Genomic DNA, 16,966 nt, shown 5'->3' with positions numbered 1-16,966 from the left:
TCTCACGACTCATGCTGTGCATTATTCTTTCGTCTATACGCCCAACATGAGCCACACTTGATTGCTTTGGTTTAAAAGGTCTCTGCTCTCTGGTACACTCGTTTGGGTTATTTGGCCCCGAGACTGCAGCTCCTACATTTGGATGAACTTGGTAACAAAACCTCAAAACTGACAGCCAAAATCCTTTATTGGCAGTTCGAGAATGGAGCAACCCTTGGAGCTGAAGGCAATGCAATCATGTGTGGCTTGAACTTACAGAACAAACAACTGTCCCAAATACAAAGGCAATGGTCTTTTGAAAAAATAAAGCAAGATGACGAGGAACGAATTCGGCCAAAACCTGAGCAGGACGCCAGAGCAGATCAAATGCACTTGTGAACTCGCAGACCTGTCCGTCATGACGACATGGATTTGTCTGATTTTTCAATCCCCTGGCGATGTCCTGCGCGTCGGAATTAATTAGCATCGGAATATCTGATGCTACGATCTTGACGTACACTAGCCAGTAGGTCTCTTCAATATATCCGGTTACCGGGGGCGGGCCCCGCGGATCATGAAAACGGAATCTTCAACTGAAGAAAGAACACGAACCCTCAAATTAAGTACGAACGAGCAAGTACATGTGTGATCGCCGTACACAACTCAATCAGCTTCACACCAAAAGATAATGGAAGCTTCGCCAATGAGCAACAAGCTCAGCAATGGCCAATGATCCGGAAGAGTTAACAAGCACACGCCACCCATTGTATTCTACTATTCTCGCCAACCACTTGTGCGTCCTTCCTGCTTGCTTCCTTACCCGTACGCGTGTTAAGAGTGGCGATACCTCGAAGATTGCCGCAGTGCAGGCGAGAGGCACTGCGTCCTGTGTTTCGCGCCTCAAAAATGGAACATGTGGAGGTTAGTGCACGCGAGAAGAATGCGTTCTCCGTATCAAATCCTGGGTTTTGTTGGCATTTCCTTCGATCCACTCACTCTCCTCTCATGGATGGGCAGTCGCGAGGTACCAGCCACGTGCCAATTTCTATCAGATTTCACGGCGCGCACGCAGACATGTCAGGAGGGCAACCGCCAAGCCACTAACTACCACGAAACGAAGATCTCATGAAAGAAAGGAGCACCCATTGTTCTCGCCAACCACTTGGGCGTTCTTGCTGCTTGCTTGTTACTGGCATGCGAGAGGTATTGTTTCCTGCGTTTCGTAACTCGAAAAATGGAATCTGCAGGTGCCAGTGCGTCCAAGAGCAATGCGTTCTCCATGTCACATCATCTGTTATGTTGGCACTTGCTTCGGTCCACTCACTTTCCTCACCCCGCCTCTCTTTGATGGGCGTCTCTGATGTCCAAGTTGAGATGTCTAACGCGCACCATGCGGAAGCGAACAAATGGGTAAAAATGCACCAGCTATGAGCGTGATCATATCGTGCCAGTTCCTTTCAGAGGCTTTGCGGCGCCACTAGCTACCAGAGATTCCATAGATGAGCACCTTACATTTTTATCGTACAAGATTAGCAAGTGCCTAGTATGCATACCCATCCACAGGCTCGGGCACGTTACCTTATTAACACACCGTATATCCAGGATATATCCTGCATGCACTGGTCGCACGAGTTGAAAAAAATAATAATCTGAGAGCAGGGTTACTGATATCTGATGCAGACTTGACAGTAACGTGAGAGCGCATGCCGGCCACATCTTAATTATCTCGCACGAAATACAGGACGGTACGCAAGGTGCTGGCCAAACCCTTTTCTGTTAGCCGCCCGCCGTCGCACGGTTCACCGCATCGGCAGGCACGCACGGCCACGCGGCGTCGCCAACGGCCAGACGGCCTCGTCGTCCGGCGTGTCCGGCCGCCGCGCGCGCGGCCTTTCCACGTAGCTTGCCTCCCGGCGCAGCAAAGCTCCGATCCCCGGCGCGGTGGGGCTCGCCCATCAGCTAGCTAACCGAAGCGCGGATCAGGCCGGCCGGAGCAGCGTGCGTTCGCTGATCACCACCACCTGTTCTCAGGTCCCGTCCGCTGATGGCACGCGCGGCCTGCCTGACGATATGGATCGAGGAAGCGGGACGGCAACCCTCCCGGCTACTAGTCTGCTGCTAATCAGACGCGGGAGCCGGGAGCTGACGCTTGCCAGCCAAGTGGACCAGCACCCGGTTGTCCATCCGATCCGTTTGATTTCTCCTCCCTGTACAGCACACGCGCGCGGCACGCACGCAGCCCCATCCGATCTAATCCCCTTTTAATAAACTCTTCGTGTCGGTCGCCGTGGTGATCCGCGACCACATCATTTCTCTTTTCTTCTCACCACGTCTGGTTTCCCCGAACTGCCCTCGGGGGGGTTGACCAGACACGGGGGTGTTTACGTTAATTTGCGCGGGCGGGCGGGCTCCCCCGTTGCGCCCGACGGAATCTCGTTGGGTCCAGGTATATGTTCCCAACGGGGCCCTTTTGCCCACGTCGTCGGCGCCCGACCGCCGGTACGGGGGCCTGGACGGTTTTCTCCTTCCGCCACGGTGACGTAATCTCCGGGCCCTCCGTTTCAGGGGACGGGGAGGAAAACTGCTAAAGGCCACCCGCATGCTCCGGCCACGTATTACTCGTCGGGCTTGTGATGATAGGAGTAAAGACGGAATGTTTTGGTCGGAGAAATAAATTTCCTTTTAACTGCTAAGAGTGCGCACAGAGGACATAAACTGAAATAAAAAACTAAAAAAAATATTAAAATGGTATATTTCAGTATATAAAATGTTTTTGACCAAGATGATACTTAAAAAAAAGTACATATTGAAACAAAGTATATCAACTATTAGGATCCACAATCTAACAAATGTGCCATTGCTGTGATCAAGCAGGCATTTACAAATAAGATAACTTTATTGTAGATGACAAGAGTGCACAAGCGCAGAGGTTACCAAGGTGATCACATAATTTATAGGGAAGACATAGTTATTTTTAAGCCAGTAATATCCTTTAACCACATGTTTTAGCGGCTAGTATATGGCCAAATTTGATGGATGAGCACTTGCGGTGGTTGTTGTGGGGCCATAGGGATGGAACAACAGCTCGTGTCAAGTTATTCCTCTAAATTTGGCTATAGGAGCTTTTGTAGGTAGGCAATATAATAATAGAAATTTGTTAATTTTATAACTTCACTCAAATATTCAAACACTACTTGTACGAAATTAAACCAAAACCCAAGCTGAACTAAGTGATGGATCTTTACTGTATTTTGTTGAAAGTTTCTACGAATTTTATTGTCATATGAAGGGGCCCTTGAAAAGAACCAAAGAAAAGATGTAATTCGTACATGGAGTACAACGTCCTATGATGGAGTTTGTAGTCATGTGATGGAGTTTGTAGTCATCTCCGACTATTTCTTTTTCTTTGTCCCATGCGTGCCTTTCTTGGCTAGCTAAACCACCGAGTTCGACTATATTTTAGTAGGAGGAGGTGACTCTCAGGAACAATCAAATCGAAGAACTCAAAAGCGTAGTTTATTTCTGGAGGTGCAAACCACAGGTGGGCGTAGCACCATCTGGCCGGCGTGGGTTTGTCCCATTGTTTAGTCCCTAACAGAGTCTTTTGCGTGTGCGTTTACTTGTTGCCCACCCGGTTACATCTCACGGAACCTCGGCCTCAGGCGACGGGGGAGGAAGCAAGCACAGCAAAGGCAGCATCGTCAGAAGAGACAAGCGGCAAGGGGAGAGGAGTAGACGACTGAGGCTAGATAGAAGAAGATCAGGAGCAGGAGCAGGAGCTCCTATAAGTAGCCCCCTCCCCTTCCCCTCCCCTCTCCCCCTGATCCACCTCCCCGCCTCATCCGTTTCCCTCATCTCTCAGCTCTAGCGCGGCAGAGAGAGCTAGGGAGAGGACCGGGAGTTTGCCGGAGGCGGCGTCTGCACACACGCGCGCGCGCGGATCAAGCAAGGAGTTTGGTGTTGTGAATGGTGAAGGGCGAGGCGGAGGCGGAGTGCACGCGGGCGTCGCTGCTGGGGAGGTATGAGATCGGGCGCACCCTTGGGGAGGGCAACTTCGGCAAGGTGAAGTACGCGCGCCACATCGCCACCGGCGCCCACTTCGCCATCAAGATCCTCGACCGCAGCAAGATCCTCTCGCTCCGCATCAACGACCAGGTGAGCATGCTCCACCACCGGTTTCTAATTCCCCCCCTCTCTCTCTCTCTTCATTTCCTGGCGGGCACCGGTTTGATTTCCTGCGCTGGTGGTGTGATCAACGAGCAGATAAGGAGGGAGATCGGGACACTGAAGCTGCTCAAGCACCCGAATGTCGTCCGCCTGCACGAGGTGCGTTGCGTTGCGTGTCCCGCCCAACTTCAATCTCCCTTTTCTCATTTCTTGAACAATTCTTGTTGGATGCTTGTCCTCTTTTATCTCCGGGACCAAATCTTGTCTTGGATCCTTACGATCTCGTGGAATTAATGGGGAGGTTTGCTGCCGGCCCTGGCGGCGCTAGAAACCGACGAAGAACTTGTAGTGCCCCGTAAGAGATTAGACCATCGATTTGTGCTAACTTGCAAGTAACGGAACGCTTGGCTTTTCCTTGGAACGAGGATAAGGATTTGGCCGTTTCGCTTGCGCGGATGAAAATTCTGCGATTTGAAAAGCATTTTTCCTCCGCTCGATCGTCGCTTGCTTCCCAATGCTGTTCACGCGGGAGAAAACCGGCGGGAGGGCGGCTTTGGCCGCGACACTGGCGGAGTCTTGGCTGCCGGTTCTCGCGCGCACGCGAGGCATCACAACCGCTGCACCGCACGGCATCTCGCCGGAGTTTACTCCGGCCGATGGCGGTTCCGGTTTACACGAGCCTCCCTGGACGCGGTCTATACACCAAAGCTCAACGCAGACCGCACCGACTGCTACTGCTAGTGCACAGACGCCGGCCAGGTTCACGGGCCTTCCCTTCATCAAGGAAAAAAATAGTTTCACGGGATCCTTGAAACTCAGGAAAAATTTGCAGGAAGATGATGTTGATTTGCTCAGATTTCTGTGAAACTTTTTTAACAAAAATGGAAATACTTTCGTGCAAACCGTGCATTTCAACCGAGACCTTTATGTTAGCCACAAACTGTTCCTGAAACCATGGTGTTGAAAGCGTCAGATGCGTCTCTACTGAGATCACTGCAACCCAGCCGGCGGCGGTTTCCGCTCCCCACGCCCACGGACCCCCGGCAGCGCGACGGGCCGGGCCCACCTGGCGGAAGAACGCATATTCTATGCCCCGTCGAGCCATGTGGCCGGCCCCAAGCTGGGCCCCTTTCGCCTTGCCTGCCCCACACGGCCGTGCTGGAGGCTGGAGCCCGGGCCCCGCCGCGTCGGCCTCACACCCGTCCCGGCGCATCTGGCCAGGCAGGTACTGTGGGTGCGCGCGCGCAACCTCGTGAACCGGGCGCACCAAGTCATCCGCACAGTCCACGCCGCGTGGGCCCGCCTGCTGCGACACTTGTCAAGCGGGCCCCGCACACGTGTTCCACGGCCCCTCGGCTCCGTCCCGTCCTCTGCGGCCGCCAACTCCGGGCGCCTCGCTGTGGTCGAAGGTCGGGTCCCTGTGCTCCGGAGGTTGAGCATGAACAGTACGGCGACAGAATGGGAGGGGCAAGAGGCTCACCGGCTTCCCCACCTAACGAGGCCTTTCCCCCAGTTCCTCCTCGACCCCGCGTCGTCAACTAAACCACTGACATCGAGTACGCCTAGTACCCGTAAAGAAGGCTCGACCATTCCGGCTAATTATTGTAAGGAGGGCCAAATTGGGGAAAGGATAGATCAGGGAAAGTTCAGGGCGTGATCTTCATCTATTCGTCCACGCTAAGTTTGTCAGCGTAGCAATCGGTTGCTGTTGTTGGCGTCACTGCTCGTTATCTGGACGAACATCCGGTCCTGCAGGGCGATTTGCGCCGCCCATGTCTCATTCAGGCCATAACTGCTGAAAATATCAGGAATTCAGAATCCTGTCCACGGGGGTTATAAGAACAATAGTAATAATTCTGCGATGTGTGTGGAACTGGAAGGAACGGAAAGGGTCTGTGGCTGATGTTGGGTTGGACCATTTTGTGCAGGTTGCTGCTAGCAAAACGAAGATTTACATGGTGCTTGAGTTCGTCAACGGCGGCGAGCTCTTTGACAAGATTGTAAGCCACCGAAACCGCGTCGCCGATGTTTGTTTTTCTTGCACAAACCAGTGCCACATGTTTTCTAACGCTCTTTTCTCTCCTTCCGCCGCAACTCTGAAAGGCTGTAAAGGGGAAACTGTCTGAACATGAGGGAAGGAGGCTTTTCCAGCAGCTAATTGACGGCGTGAGCTATTGCCATGATAAAGGTGTCTACCACAGGGATCTTAAGGTATCTAAAACAGTTTATCTGTAATTGTATTCGAATTGTAAACGCCAGAAATTGTTTATCAGTTTGTTCTCCTGCATCACTTGCGTATCAGCATGGAACTCAAGTAGGGTTTGATTCTTCTGTAACAGCTGTTTTCTTCTTTATTCTACTATTACAGCCAGAGAACGTTCTTGTTGATCGGAAGGGCAACATCAAGATCTCCGACTTCGGCCTTAGTGCTCTACCTCAGCATCTCGGGGTATGATGATCTGATCTGATCTGATCAGCTTTACTCTCTACATAATCATGCCTCTATGTGCACAATTTACTGAACGATGTGCATTTCACAACTTTCAGAATGATGGACTTCTGCACACAACATGTGGCAGCCCCAATTACATCGCTCCTGAGGTATAAATCAACAATAGAAACTAGTACGAATTCATAAAGTCCATTCATTTGTCCTAGGGGTGCTAATTCTGCAACAAATTTATGCAGGTTTTGCAAAATAGAGGTTACGATGGCTCCTTGTCGGATATCTGGTCTTGTGGGGTAATCCTATATGTAATGCTTGTTGGTTACCTTCCCTTCGATGACAGGAATCTTGTTGTTCTTTATCAGAAGGTTGGTATTAGTACAATCCGCTTTGAACTCTGCTCTATATGAAAGTTCAGACTTCAGACCACCCTGATGGTGCCAAATCATTCTGTTGCTCTAGATTTTCAAGGGAGACTGTCAGATCCCAAAGTGGCTTTCACCTGCTGCACAGGACCTTCTTAGGAAGATTCTTGAACCAAATCCGATGAAAAGGATCAACATCACGGGCATCAAAGAGCATGAGTGGTTTAAGAAGGACTACGTTCCTGCTGTTCCATACGATGACGATGAAGATTTACTTCCTAGTTCAGTTCTCCCAATCAAAGAGGTATACACAGTTAGGAAAGAACTTAGGAACATGATAAAGTAATCAATAGTCAGTACCTTCTGTTTCATATTCATTAAAGCTGACTTTTGATTTCTTGTTCTTGAAGCCAATTGATGAATCAGCACAAGAAAAGCCTACTCATATCAACGCTTTTCAGCTGATCGGAATGGCTTCGTCCCTTGATCTTTCTGGTTTCTTCGAGGAAGAGGTTTGCATCTGTACAGTTTCTTTTCATTTATTCCTTTTATGTCATCCAGATCCCGATCCAAAATTATTTTGTACAGTTCAATTAACATCATAATATTGGTATAATCCAGCACTTATCTCTTGTATCTCGAAATAAATGTTAAACCACTCAAGTAGTACTAATTTTATACTTTCATCTTTCTTATTCTAAATTATATATAGTCCACCCAACATCACTCATTCACTCCTGTGAGCATGTCTGGATACCTGCACATTCTGAGTTGCGTGTTTATAGCGAGACATGAACAATTCACCTGACTTTTATGGTTCATTGATTCATTGCAGGACGTGGCTCAAAGAAAGATTCGGTTCACATCAACACATTCACCCAAGGATTTATTTGACAAGATTGAGAATGTCGTGACAGAGATGGGATTCAAAGTCCATAGGGGACCAAGGAAGGTAGGTAAACATGGATTTTTCACCATAACATTGTTTTTACAGAAATGGTTGGATAATTGAAACGAACTAAAAGTCTTGCTGTTTTGCAGCTCAAAATATTGAAAAATTGCAAAGCTTCCAAGAACTCGAGGAGTCCCGCATCATTTTTGGTGTGCATTGAGGTAAAATGCCACAGGATGCCTTCCTTTTGTTCAATGCTGAAAGGAACACATATTAGTCGAAACTTACAGTACAATTCTGATCTTCCAGGTGTTTGAGCTAGGACCATCTTTATATGTCGTAGAACTGAAGAAATCCCATGGAGATTCTATATTGTATAGACAGGTAACAATGCACAGCAGTACTTACCATCATTGTTTGTCAGATAAACTAGTGCAGTTATAAGTCCATTGCTGCATCTAAAAGTGCAACTCTGCTGAAATGTTTTGACAGCTGTGTGAGAGGCTCTCAGATGAGCTGGGGGTGTGCAAGACAGAGGAGATTATGAGGACAGAATCGCTGGGTGACTCAGATATGTCGAGCCTTGATGGCGAAGCACTACCTTTGTCTGGTTTCTGATCATTGCTTCCCTGCGTGGTTTTGGGCACAGGGGATGGGGGACATACTCGTTCCTGATGTAGTTCTAGATTAGGATCATGTACAAAGCGAGTGGCGCAAATTAGCCACCAGGTTGAATATATATAAATATATAAGAAATGATTTGTTGTAGCCTGTCTGTTCCCCAGATTCTCATTCTGATCCATAACTAATTATTTCTAAATCATGTTCATTTAAACAAACACTATTGCTAAATCATCAGCAACGGATGCTGATGCAGAAATCTGCTTGATCACGAGATAGGAAGCTGGGTCCAGTACTGTTCAAAGTCATAGCAATCAAGTACTGTTCAAACTTCAAAGTAATCCAGTAGCTCAAGAAAACAAATGACTACTTCAAAATCAGATGAACTGAGCTGGAGAATGAGTTGCAGAGGCAGATTAAGCAACGGAGGAAACTTAAGACTGATAAAATGCCCTCCAATTCGCAGTCATTTCAGCCTGTCAGTATAAACAGACATAGCACACTTCACCATTACAAGCAAAATCTGTTAGAAAAACATCGCAAGCAAACAGCAACCGTATGGATATTGAGGCAACTCCAGAAACTCTATCTCTTTGGGTAATTTGAAGTTTAAAATTTGCATATGGCATCAATTTCAGAATACCTGCATCCATTACATTGTTCACTGCTAAATTTCTAATAGCATCATAGTACATGGCAACATGGTATGTCAAACCAAGATATACGATACGATACATGTCAGATGGACAAACGATTCAACAAGAACCCATCTCAAGTTCTCAACTACAATTCTGGGGCACACGCATCCCATCTATCTTAAATCACTGACCAGAACTAACAAGTTTTTTTTGAAAAAAGTATAGTAAGGAAACACCTCCCTTCAATCTGATGGCATCAAGCTCGATCCCCAGCATCGTTACATCTCCTCCTCATCATCCGGAATCTTATCCTCGAACAGCTGCAGCGTCCGCTGCATCTTGGGGCTGGCGCTGGGCTTGTCGGCCGGGAACAGCTGCAGCGTCCGCGGCGCCGGCGGGCTGGCCCTGGCGGCCTCGGCGGCAGCCATCGCCATCTCCCTGATGCTGAACAGGTCCAGCGTCCGCGGCGGCGCGGGGCAAGCCCTTGAGGACTTTGAGGACTCGGCGGCTGTCTTTGTCACCTCATGGGCGCCGAACGGCGGCAGCGACCAGGACGACCACGGTGGCGTGTGGCTGGACTCGGCGGGAGCCATTGCCACCGCCATGGCGCACCCCGTGCCGATGGTTAGCCCGGCCAGAGGTGGCATCGCGTAGCGCTGCACCAGCAGCGCGTCCTCCATGTTCGCCTGACTGCCTGCTTCAGACGCTGCCAGGTGATCCTCGTGGGGCTGCGGCGCGTCCACGATGTTCGTTTCCCTGCATTGTTCCGGCGCCGCCGGGCGATTATTCTCGGGGGCCTGCGTTGGCACCACCGGCGGCTGGTCGGCGTTGAAGTACCAGGCCGCCTCCTGCGTGTCGACGCCGAGGGCCTCTCTGAGGGCGCGGTACGCCCTCCTCCGCGCCTCGCCGGCCTCCCGGGCCAGCCGCTCCGCCTCGGCACGCGCCGCGGCCGCTTCCCGCTGCAGAAGCGCCAGCGCCATCCGCGCCCCCAGCAGGAGCACCCTCGCGGCGCGCGCGTCGAGCGGCTGCCTGCAGGGCGGCGCGTAGGTGAAGGGCCTCCCCTCCTCGGCCGCGCTGCAGGCGGGGCAGACGAAGACGCCGTAGCCGGCGGGATAGAGCTCATAGAGGCAGGCCAGGTGCGCGACTGCACTGCAGCAGACTTGGCAGGTGACGGTCGGGCCGGGTGGGGCCATGAGGGGGTCGTCATCGTCGTAGTGGAACGACGGCGAGGTGATGAGTAGGAAGCAGCAGCAGCAGTAGACCGAGCGATCCGAGAGGAGGATGCAGGAGCTGCAGAGGCGGCAGCGCTCGCCGCGGCGGTACGCGTGGTGTAGTGGCCAGGTGTCCAGGTTGGAGGCGCAGCCGTCGCCGTCGCAGCCGTGGGGCTCCCCGAATGGCCACGTCCTGGACGAGGAATTCATCGGAGGCGCTGGGCCGGGAGAAGAGGAAACGGTGTTAGTCGATTAGGGTTTCCAGAGAGAAGGCTGGCCCCCCTAATGTTTCACAAATCAGCAAAATCTCAGCCCAAACTAGTGCAAAATCTCCATAGAGCTAGAGAATACCTATCAGAATATTTCCCCCTTCTCTTTAGCCATGGAAAATTTCTCGATAGTGAGCCACCGCTTGTCGGCGATGGAGATCCAGCTACGGCGGCGCAACGGTGGCGGCACACTAGATCATCACTATACTAATAAGATCAAGGACTCGCCGCAGTTTCCATCTTAGATCTTGAGCTTATAGATGGTTTATCAATATGGCGCATGGAGAAATAGGTGTATTGATGTTGAATGTGGAAGAAGGTGGAATATGGCGGCGTCTAGGTTTTGAAGTGTGGATGCGTTATTTATGGTACAATGTTTAGGTCATGGAGGGACAGGGGAGCAGGTGGCGGCTAGGGTTTTGGGACAAGGTTGTTGAATTCCAGTCATTAATGCTTATGTCATACTAAAAAAATACTTGGCCGGTTCACCGGTTGAACTAGAAAACCCATGAACCCGTAATTTCACCGGTTCAATTCAACTAAAATATCAACCAAACAGTCGGACCAATACAAATGGGCTGCACTAGTGGTTGAGCTGCAACAAAAATATTTTTTTATAATATTCTATAATAGGATCGAACCCACGATCTCAAGAATAGTATAAAGAAGTCAGCAAAGTCGACAAATCAAATATCCTAAGTTACTTTTCAACAATAATGTGAAAAAATTTTATTTTACCTAATTTGTAGTTCACGAACATATTACTTAAATCATTTATTTATTATTTTATGAGCAACTATTAGAACAGTAAGGTGATTGGTTCTTTATGTTCTATTGCTTTTGGCTATCGCCAAATATTTGGAGCTACAACTACGGGTGCTTGATGTATCTTATTGAGCCATTATATTCTTATTTTGAAATAAAATTAGATATTTGAACTATTTATTTATTGAAAAATTACCATATTACTCCCCTCAAATATTGTTTTTTTATTATTAAAGTCTGGATAATCCCCTAAACTACTTTTTGGTTCAATTCACTCCTAAACTAAGTCATTTGATCCAATTTACTGGTTAACAAGATTTATCTTTCTTTTATCCAAGCGCAAGTGGAGTCTTAAGTTAAAATTTTGCAGGATGATAATAGACATACTAACAAATTTTAGAAAAATATGTCAAGGATTTTTCATCATTATTTTGATAGGATATGGCATTTAATAATCAATTAACCCTTATGATACAAAATTATAGGAAAAATAATGATGAAACATTCATAATATATTTTTTGACATATGTTGTGATACCCACTACAACCCCCCAAAAATCTTAAATGAGATTCCACTTGTGTGGACAAAGGAAAAATGCAAATTATATTAGGGCTAAATTGAACTAAATGACATAGGCAAAGTTTAAGCAAGAAATAGTTAAGGGATTATCTGTACTTTGTCCGTATTTGAGGGGAGTAATTTGGATTTTTTTATTTTCTATTTATATCTTATACACTTGAAATATTGCACACATCTCAAAGCTTTAGCTCCTTAGCATACATCCTAGTTGAGAGCACGTGTAGATAGTCCAATATGCTATTCTTGTTTTTTTGGATATATTCGTGTTGTAGTAAGATTTATTTATTTACACATCTCGTATTTGGAAGAAAGATAAATTGATATGTACCTTACTCTATGATCAAAACTTTGTTTATACTAATACAATTTAAAATAATTGCATAAACTAAAATTTAAAATTAATAAGTAATGAAAATTTTACTATGTCAAACTTCAAGATCATAATTTCTATTATATATAGCTACAACATTTGTATCTAACATAGACAAACTTGATTTGAGGAATGAGATCGATAACAAATTATCTATCATACTTCACAATAGATATGTCTTATGATAGTTTCATGATCCTACCACAAATTGGACCTTGATAATAATACTTAACTTTTAATGCAACGATTCTGATGGCTCGGAATTTATTAAAGACAAGGTTTTCTAAGTTGGTTGAGATGACCAGCTGTCTAGTAGCAAATGTCCAATTAATTGGAATGCAATCCAACAAATATTCATGTAGATATACGCAACTTACAACAGCATTTGGGTCGTATTGGCGATATAATGGAGCTAGCCGGATAATAAGATCCAACCTTGGTTGGAATCATGATTTTAACAACCATGGTCAAGAGGGAAAAGAGGGAACCGTGGATGATGATTGTATATAACTAAAGCAATAATAAGAAAGTTTTGCAAGGGAGATATACATGATCGGTCAATGCAAGTAAGTAATTGTAGTTGATGATTCTGAGTGGCATTGGCTGAGTAGATAAATCAATTGGCAGCCACTATTCCTATAGGCTAAGTGATATGTTGAATAGGTTGGGACCTAGCACGAATACTTCCACACAAGTTTCACTACACCGTGCCCATGTTGAATTGAAAGTCCTGATCTAAGATGGGTTCATATCCATGAGAGGTCGTACACTAGAGATAAGGGCCAATTGTCTATCTTAGGTAGATTGTAAGTCACAATTCACGTGTGGGTTTTTAGGATTGGAGGCCATGACCTTCCATCTCGTGCAATCAAAGTAATATGAGTTTTAAAGGAAGTGGTACTTTAACCACTTCATATATCATCATTTAATTTTATTCTAACTTAGAGTTAGATCCTACTTAATCATGCTAGCTTTAAACATTATTATTCCATTATGCTATAATTTATTATTTAAACAACAACCATACTCTCTCTCAAGTGGAGCCCACCTTATCGTCCTCCTCCTCACCCTTTCCTTCTCCTCATCCCGTTGCGGTGGCAGACACCACCGCTGCCATGGTCAGCGCATGACCACCATTAGGGTTCAAGCTTTGTTGTTGGTCCTAGTACCACCGGAGGATGCTGGACTGGTGGTGGTAGTACGTAGGCAGTGGATGATGGAGCGCAAGCGGCCTTGCTGTGATCAATATTTGTAGGCAGTGCTGGTGTGGGGTTGCGGCATTAGCGAGATTAGGAATGGCGGAATTGGAGGAGACGGCGGTGGAGAGCGGGTGGAGCAGCAGGAGAGCCACCGGCCGCTAGGTAGCAGGAGGAGGAGGGGGTGATCGTTAGGTCATAATCTACGCCATCACCCTTTGCATATGTTTCCATCCAGATCAAGCCGCGCAAGACTACAACATGGAGACAAAGCCACCTAAACCACGATGGTCGACGGTTCATGCAAAATGCACCGGATATGCGATGCAAATCAGATGTGGGATGAGATGGCAGGATTATGCCTATTACTCCCTCAGTGTATTGCTACTACAAATTTGGTGATTTTGCTGAGTGCACGCAAGGTGTGCAATGGAATTCTTGACAAGGGATTCAGTGAGAGCACCACCGACTATGACATTATCATACCAACCAGGTGTTGTGTTCATGGGAGGGGTGCACGTAGAAGCTGGGGTGTTTGAGGGAATGCTATTATCTGGCTTGAAGCCAACTGTGTGAACCATTTTGCACTTCACTGATGCCATATGTTAGGAGTGAGAGGTAGATGATGCAATTGACTTGGTTGGGTTGATACACGCCTGCAAGCCTATCCCTATGAACAATCGTGCTGAGTCGAGAACTTGAACCTAGGTGGATAGATTTCACCAAAAGGAATCTTACCAACTGAGCTATGCTCAATTCGTACATGTAAATAGGTTCGACAAGATCATTTAGGGATGAAATAGATGAATAACAAAAAGGGTGGGGACCGATGGTGGAATCGCTAAGCACCTTTGGGCAAGTAGATGATGCATCGTTTGTTCTCTTGCATGGGAAATTTGTCGCACTATAAGTTGGGGAATAGTTAGTTGAGTAGCTAGTAGTATCAAGCAAATTACAAAAATATTTTTTTTTATTTTACTATGATTAATTCCTCCAACCAGGACTTGAATGTTGAGAATGAAAATGTGAAATAGAATATTATTATGCTTGAAGTCTTCGAACTTTTGTAGAAACTTAGTGCAGGTGATTTATTTCCTCACCAACTACATTTCATCAAATTTATCTTATGTCGATAAAAGTTATCAATTTTTTTCACACTGCAATAGAAAAGGCCGTTTCTTACACCAAAGCATGCTAAATGATCACATGGGAACACCTCAATCATTTATGTTGGAATAATTAGCAACTACATGATTAAATTTTGAATATAATAAAAACATGATAAACAAAAATACTAGCATGCAAGTCTCTAGGATACTAGTCATTATAAAAATCATAATCATGAACTCAGAAAATATGATTAAAGAATGAATCAGAACATGGCACACATAATGAGTCTTTACAGAAGTGAAAGTTGTGGCTAGTGCAAAGGCATTGACTAAAGGTAGCAGGAGCCACCGTTGGTGAAGACGACGGTATCTCGAGATGTTTGACATAAAGGGAAGACAAGCCATGGTGACGAATTTGAGCAGTCATGCGGAGTGCACAAATACCTTATTTGCCCTCTCCTAATGTAGGATCACATGGACAGGTGGTTTTGGAGACATGTTCTCTCGCTCATTGATGTACTCTGACACAATGGAATGGAGAAGTCTATAGTGCAGGTATTCCATAAGGGGTGACTCATATTCATAGGGAGGAAAACCCTTCACACCCTCATCTATTAGCAATACATGATTATAGATGGTGTAACCCTCTCCAATTCAAATGGGCTTTTGAGATTTATTAAAAATTGTTTATATGGGCTTGGTCTATATATCTTGCAATTTAGCATCAGATCTCAAATGCACATTTTGAAATGAGTAAAATGCACACTGGTCTCTAAACTTGTCCTATGGTGTCAATCAGCCCCCCAAACTTCCAAATCGTATAACATCTCTCTAAATGTGTTAATCATTTCACGTGAGGTGTAACTCACCGTTACTTGCGTTAAACCACCTGAGTGGCTGCTGATTGTGCCTATACGTGGACCTAACACGTGGGTCCCACATGTCTTCTCCGCCTCTCTTCTCTCTGCATTCTCTTTCTTCCTCACTTCTCTCCCCTCTCTATCACCCACACCGTCGGCACCATGGACACGCAACTCCCCATGACTCCTCGCTTCCTCCTCTCACCGACATCCAGGATCTCCTCACTGCCTTTCACTCCTCATCCTTCTTCCACTCCGACTTAACCTCCACCACACTCTCATCCGGCATCGCCACCTCCCATGCTAAGCACCACCGCGAGATCCGCCTCCCCTTGTTGCCAAGGCCGCGGCGTAGCTCGAGGGAGCGCGGTGGGCCGGCATGGAGGTCCCGCGGCGGACGGTTGGGGTAGCACGACAACATGAAAGCTGGCGCATGCAGCGCAGCTGGAGCAAAATGGCCATGTCAACACACGGTCGTTGGAGACCAAGTCTTGGTCGTAGAGCGCACTGAAGTAGCAGCCAGAGCCGCAGTCGTGGAAGTGCGTGCCACTGAGTGAGGTGGTCCTAGAGCCCCGCGCATGCTTGAGAAGCGTGGGCATGGTGCACAAGCTGAGGAACAACTGCGCAACAGTGCAGGAAGCGTTTGACTTCTGTGCCTCAGTGGTGAGCCACTTTGACCGTCCGCCGGACACCGTGACCAAGAGGGTCTGGGATGTGTTCTTCTTTCAGAGGAGGTGCTGAAGCGAATCAATCCGTTAAGCTGTTCCATCTATGACAACAACGCCATCATGGTCATCTCCCTCCCGGGCCTTAGGGCATTGATTTCGCCATGAACCGCCTCAACGGCACCATCCTGGAGAACCTCTTCCATGCACCTGGCTCAAGACCATGCACCTCTATGGCTCTATGCCAGCATGCTCATGGAGTGTGGCGGCGTGGTCCCCTGCGGTAGCAAGGAAATGGAGGTGTACGAGCAGCAACGTAGGGAGCGGGAAGGAGTTGAGTGGGCGTGGATGGGAGGAAGTGGAAGAGGAGCAAAGGTGGAGGGAGTCGATGAGGCAGGAGTGGTGGAGGTAGAGGGTGGCGATACGGGTAGTGGTAGCAGCAACTGATAGGGGACCTGGGTCTAGGCGCCTATGGCGCAGGAGAGAGAGGAGGAGAGGGAGGGAGAGAAATGACATGTTGGCCCCATGTGTCAGGTACTCTGGACTTTCTCAATTTCTTAACAAACTTCAATCATCTTTTGACATGTCTTGGTGACTTGGCGTTATTGTAAGCACTCTTGATAATCATAGTTTTGTTATCACATATCATAAGGATAGAGGACACCATTTTTTCTACAAAAGGCAAGTTCATTAAGAGCTCACGCAGTCATTATGCCTCAATATTGACTAAGCCTAAAGGAGTGAGTCTTGCTTACATGGTTGACCTCATCAAAATTGTTCTGCCTTAGCAGTACCCCTTCCAACATTAATGGGCCTCTAAGATTTACTAAGAA

General features: G+C 47.3%; 2 protein-coding genes across 2 annotated transcripts; one reads left to right on the top strand and one right to left on the bottom strand.

The window, feature by feature from the left end:
- The first annotated feature begins 3,601 nt into the window (after nt 1-3,601).
- Nucleotides 3,602-8,620, top strand: LOC112893093 (CBL-interacting protein kinase 1). The gene is made up of 13 exons (XM_025960253.1): nt 3,602-4,134; nt 4,243-4,305; nt 6,075-6,146; nt 6,250-6,357; nt 6,515-6,595; nt 6,694-6,747; nt 6,835-6,960; nt 7,055-7,261; nt 7,368-7,469; nt 7,793-7,909; nt 7,999-8,070; nt 8,159-8,233; nt 8,342-8,620. The coding sequence occupies exons 1-13, from the start codon at nt 3,946-3,948 to the stop codon at nt 8,465-8,467; spliced, it is 1,392 nt and encodes a 463-aa protein (XP_025816038.1). The 5' UTR covers nt 3,602-3,945; the 3' UTR covers nt 8,468-8,620.
- A 132-nt stretch (nt 8,621-8,752) lies between these two features.
- LOC112893094 lies at nt 8,753-10,565 on the bottom strand (the record flags this gene model as incomplete). Its single annotated transcript, XM_025960254.1, has 1 exon — nt 8,753-10,565. A coding segment is annotated over one exon (1,179 nt), but the record flags the coding sequence as incomplete, so codon positions are not given.
- Between the last annotated feature and the right edge of the window lie 6,401 nt (nt 10,566-16,966).

This window comes from Panicum hallii, chromosome 5, assembly GCF_002211085.1.
Source record: "Panicum hallii strain FIL2 chromosome 5, PHallii_v3.1, whole genome shotgun sequence".
Classification (NCBI taxonomy): Eukaryota; Viridiplantae; Streptophyta; class Magnoliopsida; order Poales; family Poaceae; genus Panicum; species Panicum hallii.
Note: the sequence above shows the minus strand (reverse complement) of the source record. Positions and strands in the feature narration are given on the sequence as shown.

What these genes read in the sequence shown, in the direction of transcription:
- LOC112893093 (XM_025960253.1), top strand. Translation starts at nt 3,946, where the DNA reads ATGGTGAAGGGCGAGGCGGAGGCGGAGTGCACGCGGGCGTCGCTGCTG. An exon ending in TCTACCACAGGGATCTTAAG is followed by an intron (nt 6,358 to 6,514) that starts GTATCTAAAACA and finishes CTACTATTACAG; the next exon opens with CCAGAGAACGTTCTTGTTGA. An exon ending in TCCATAGGGGACCAAGGAAG is followed by an intron (nt 7,910 to 7,998) that starts GTAGGTAAACAT and finishes GCTGTTTTGCAG; the next exon opens with CTCAAAATATTGAAAAATTG.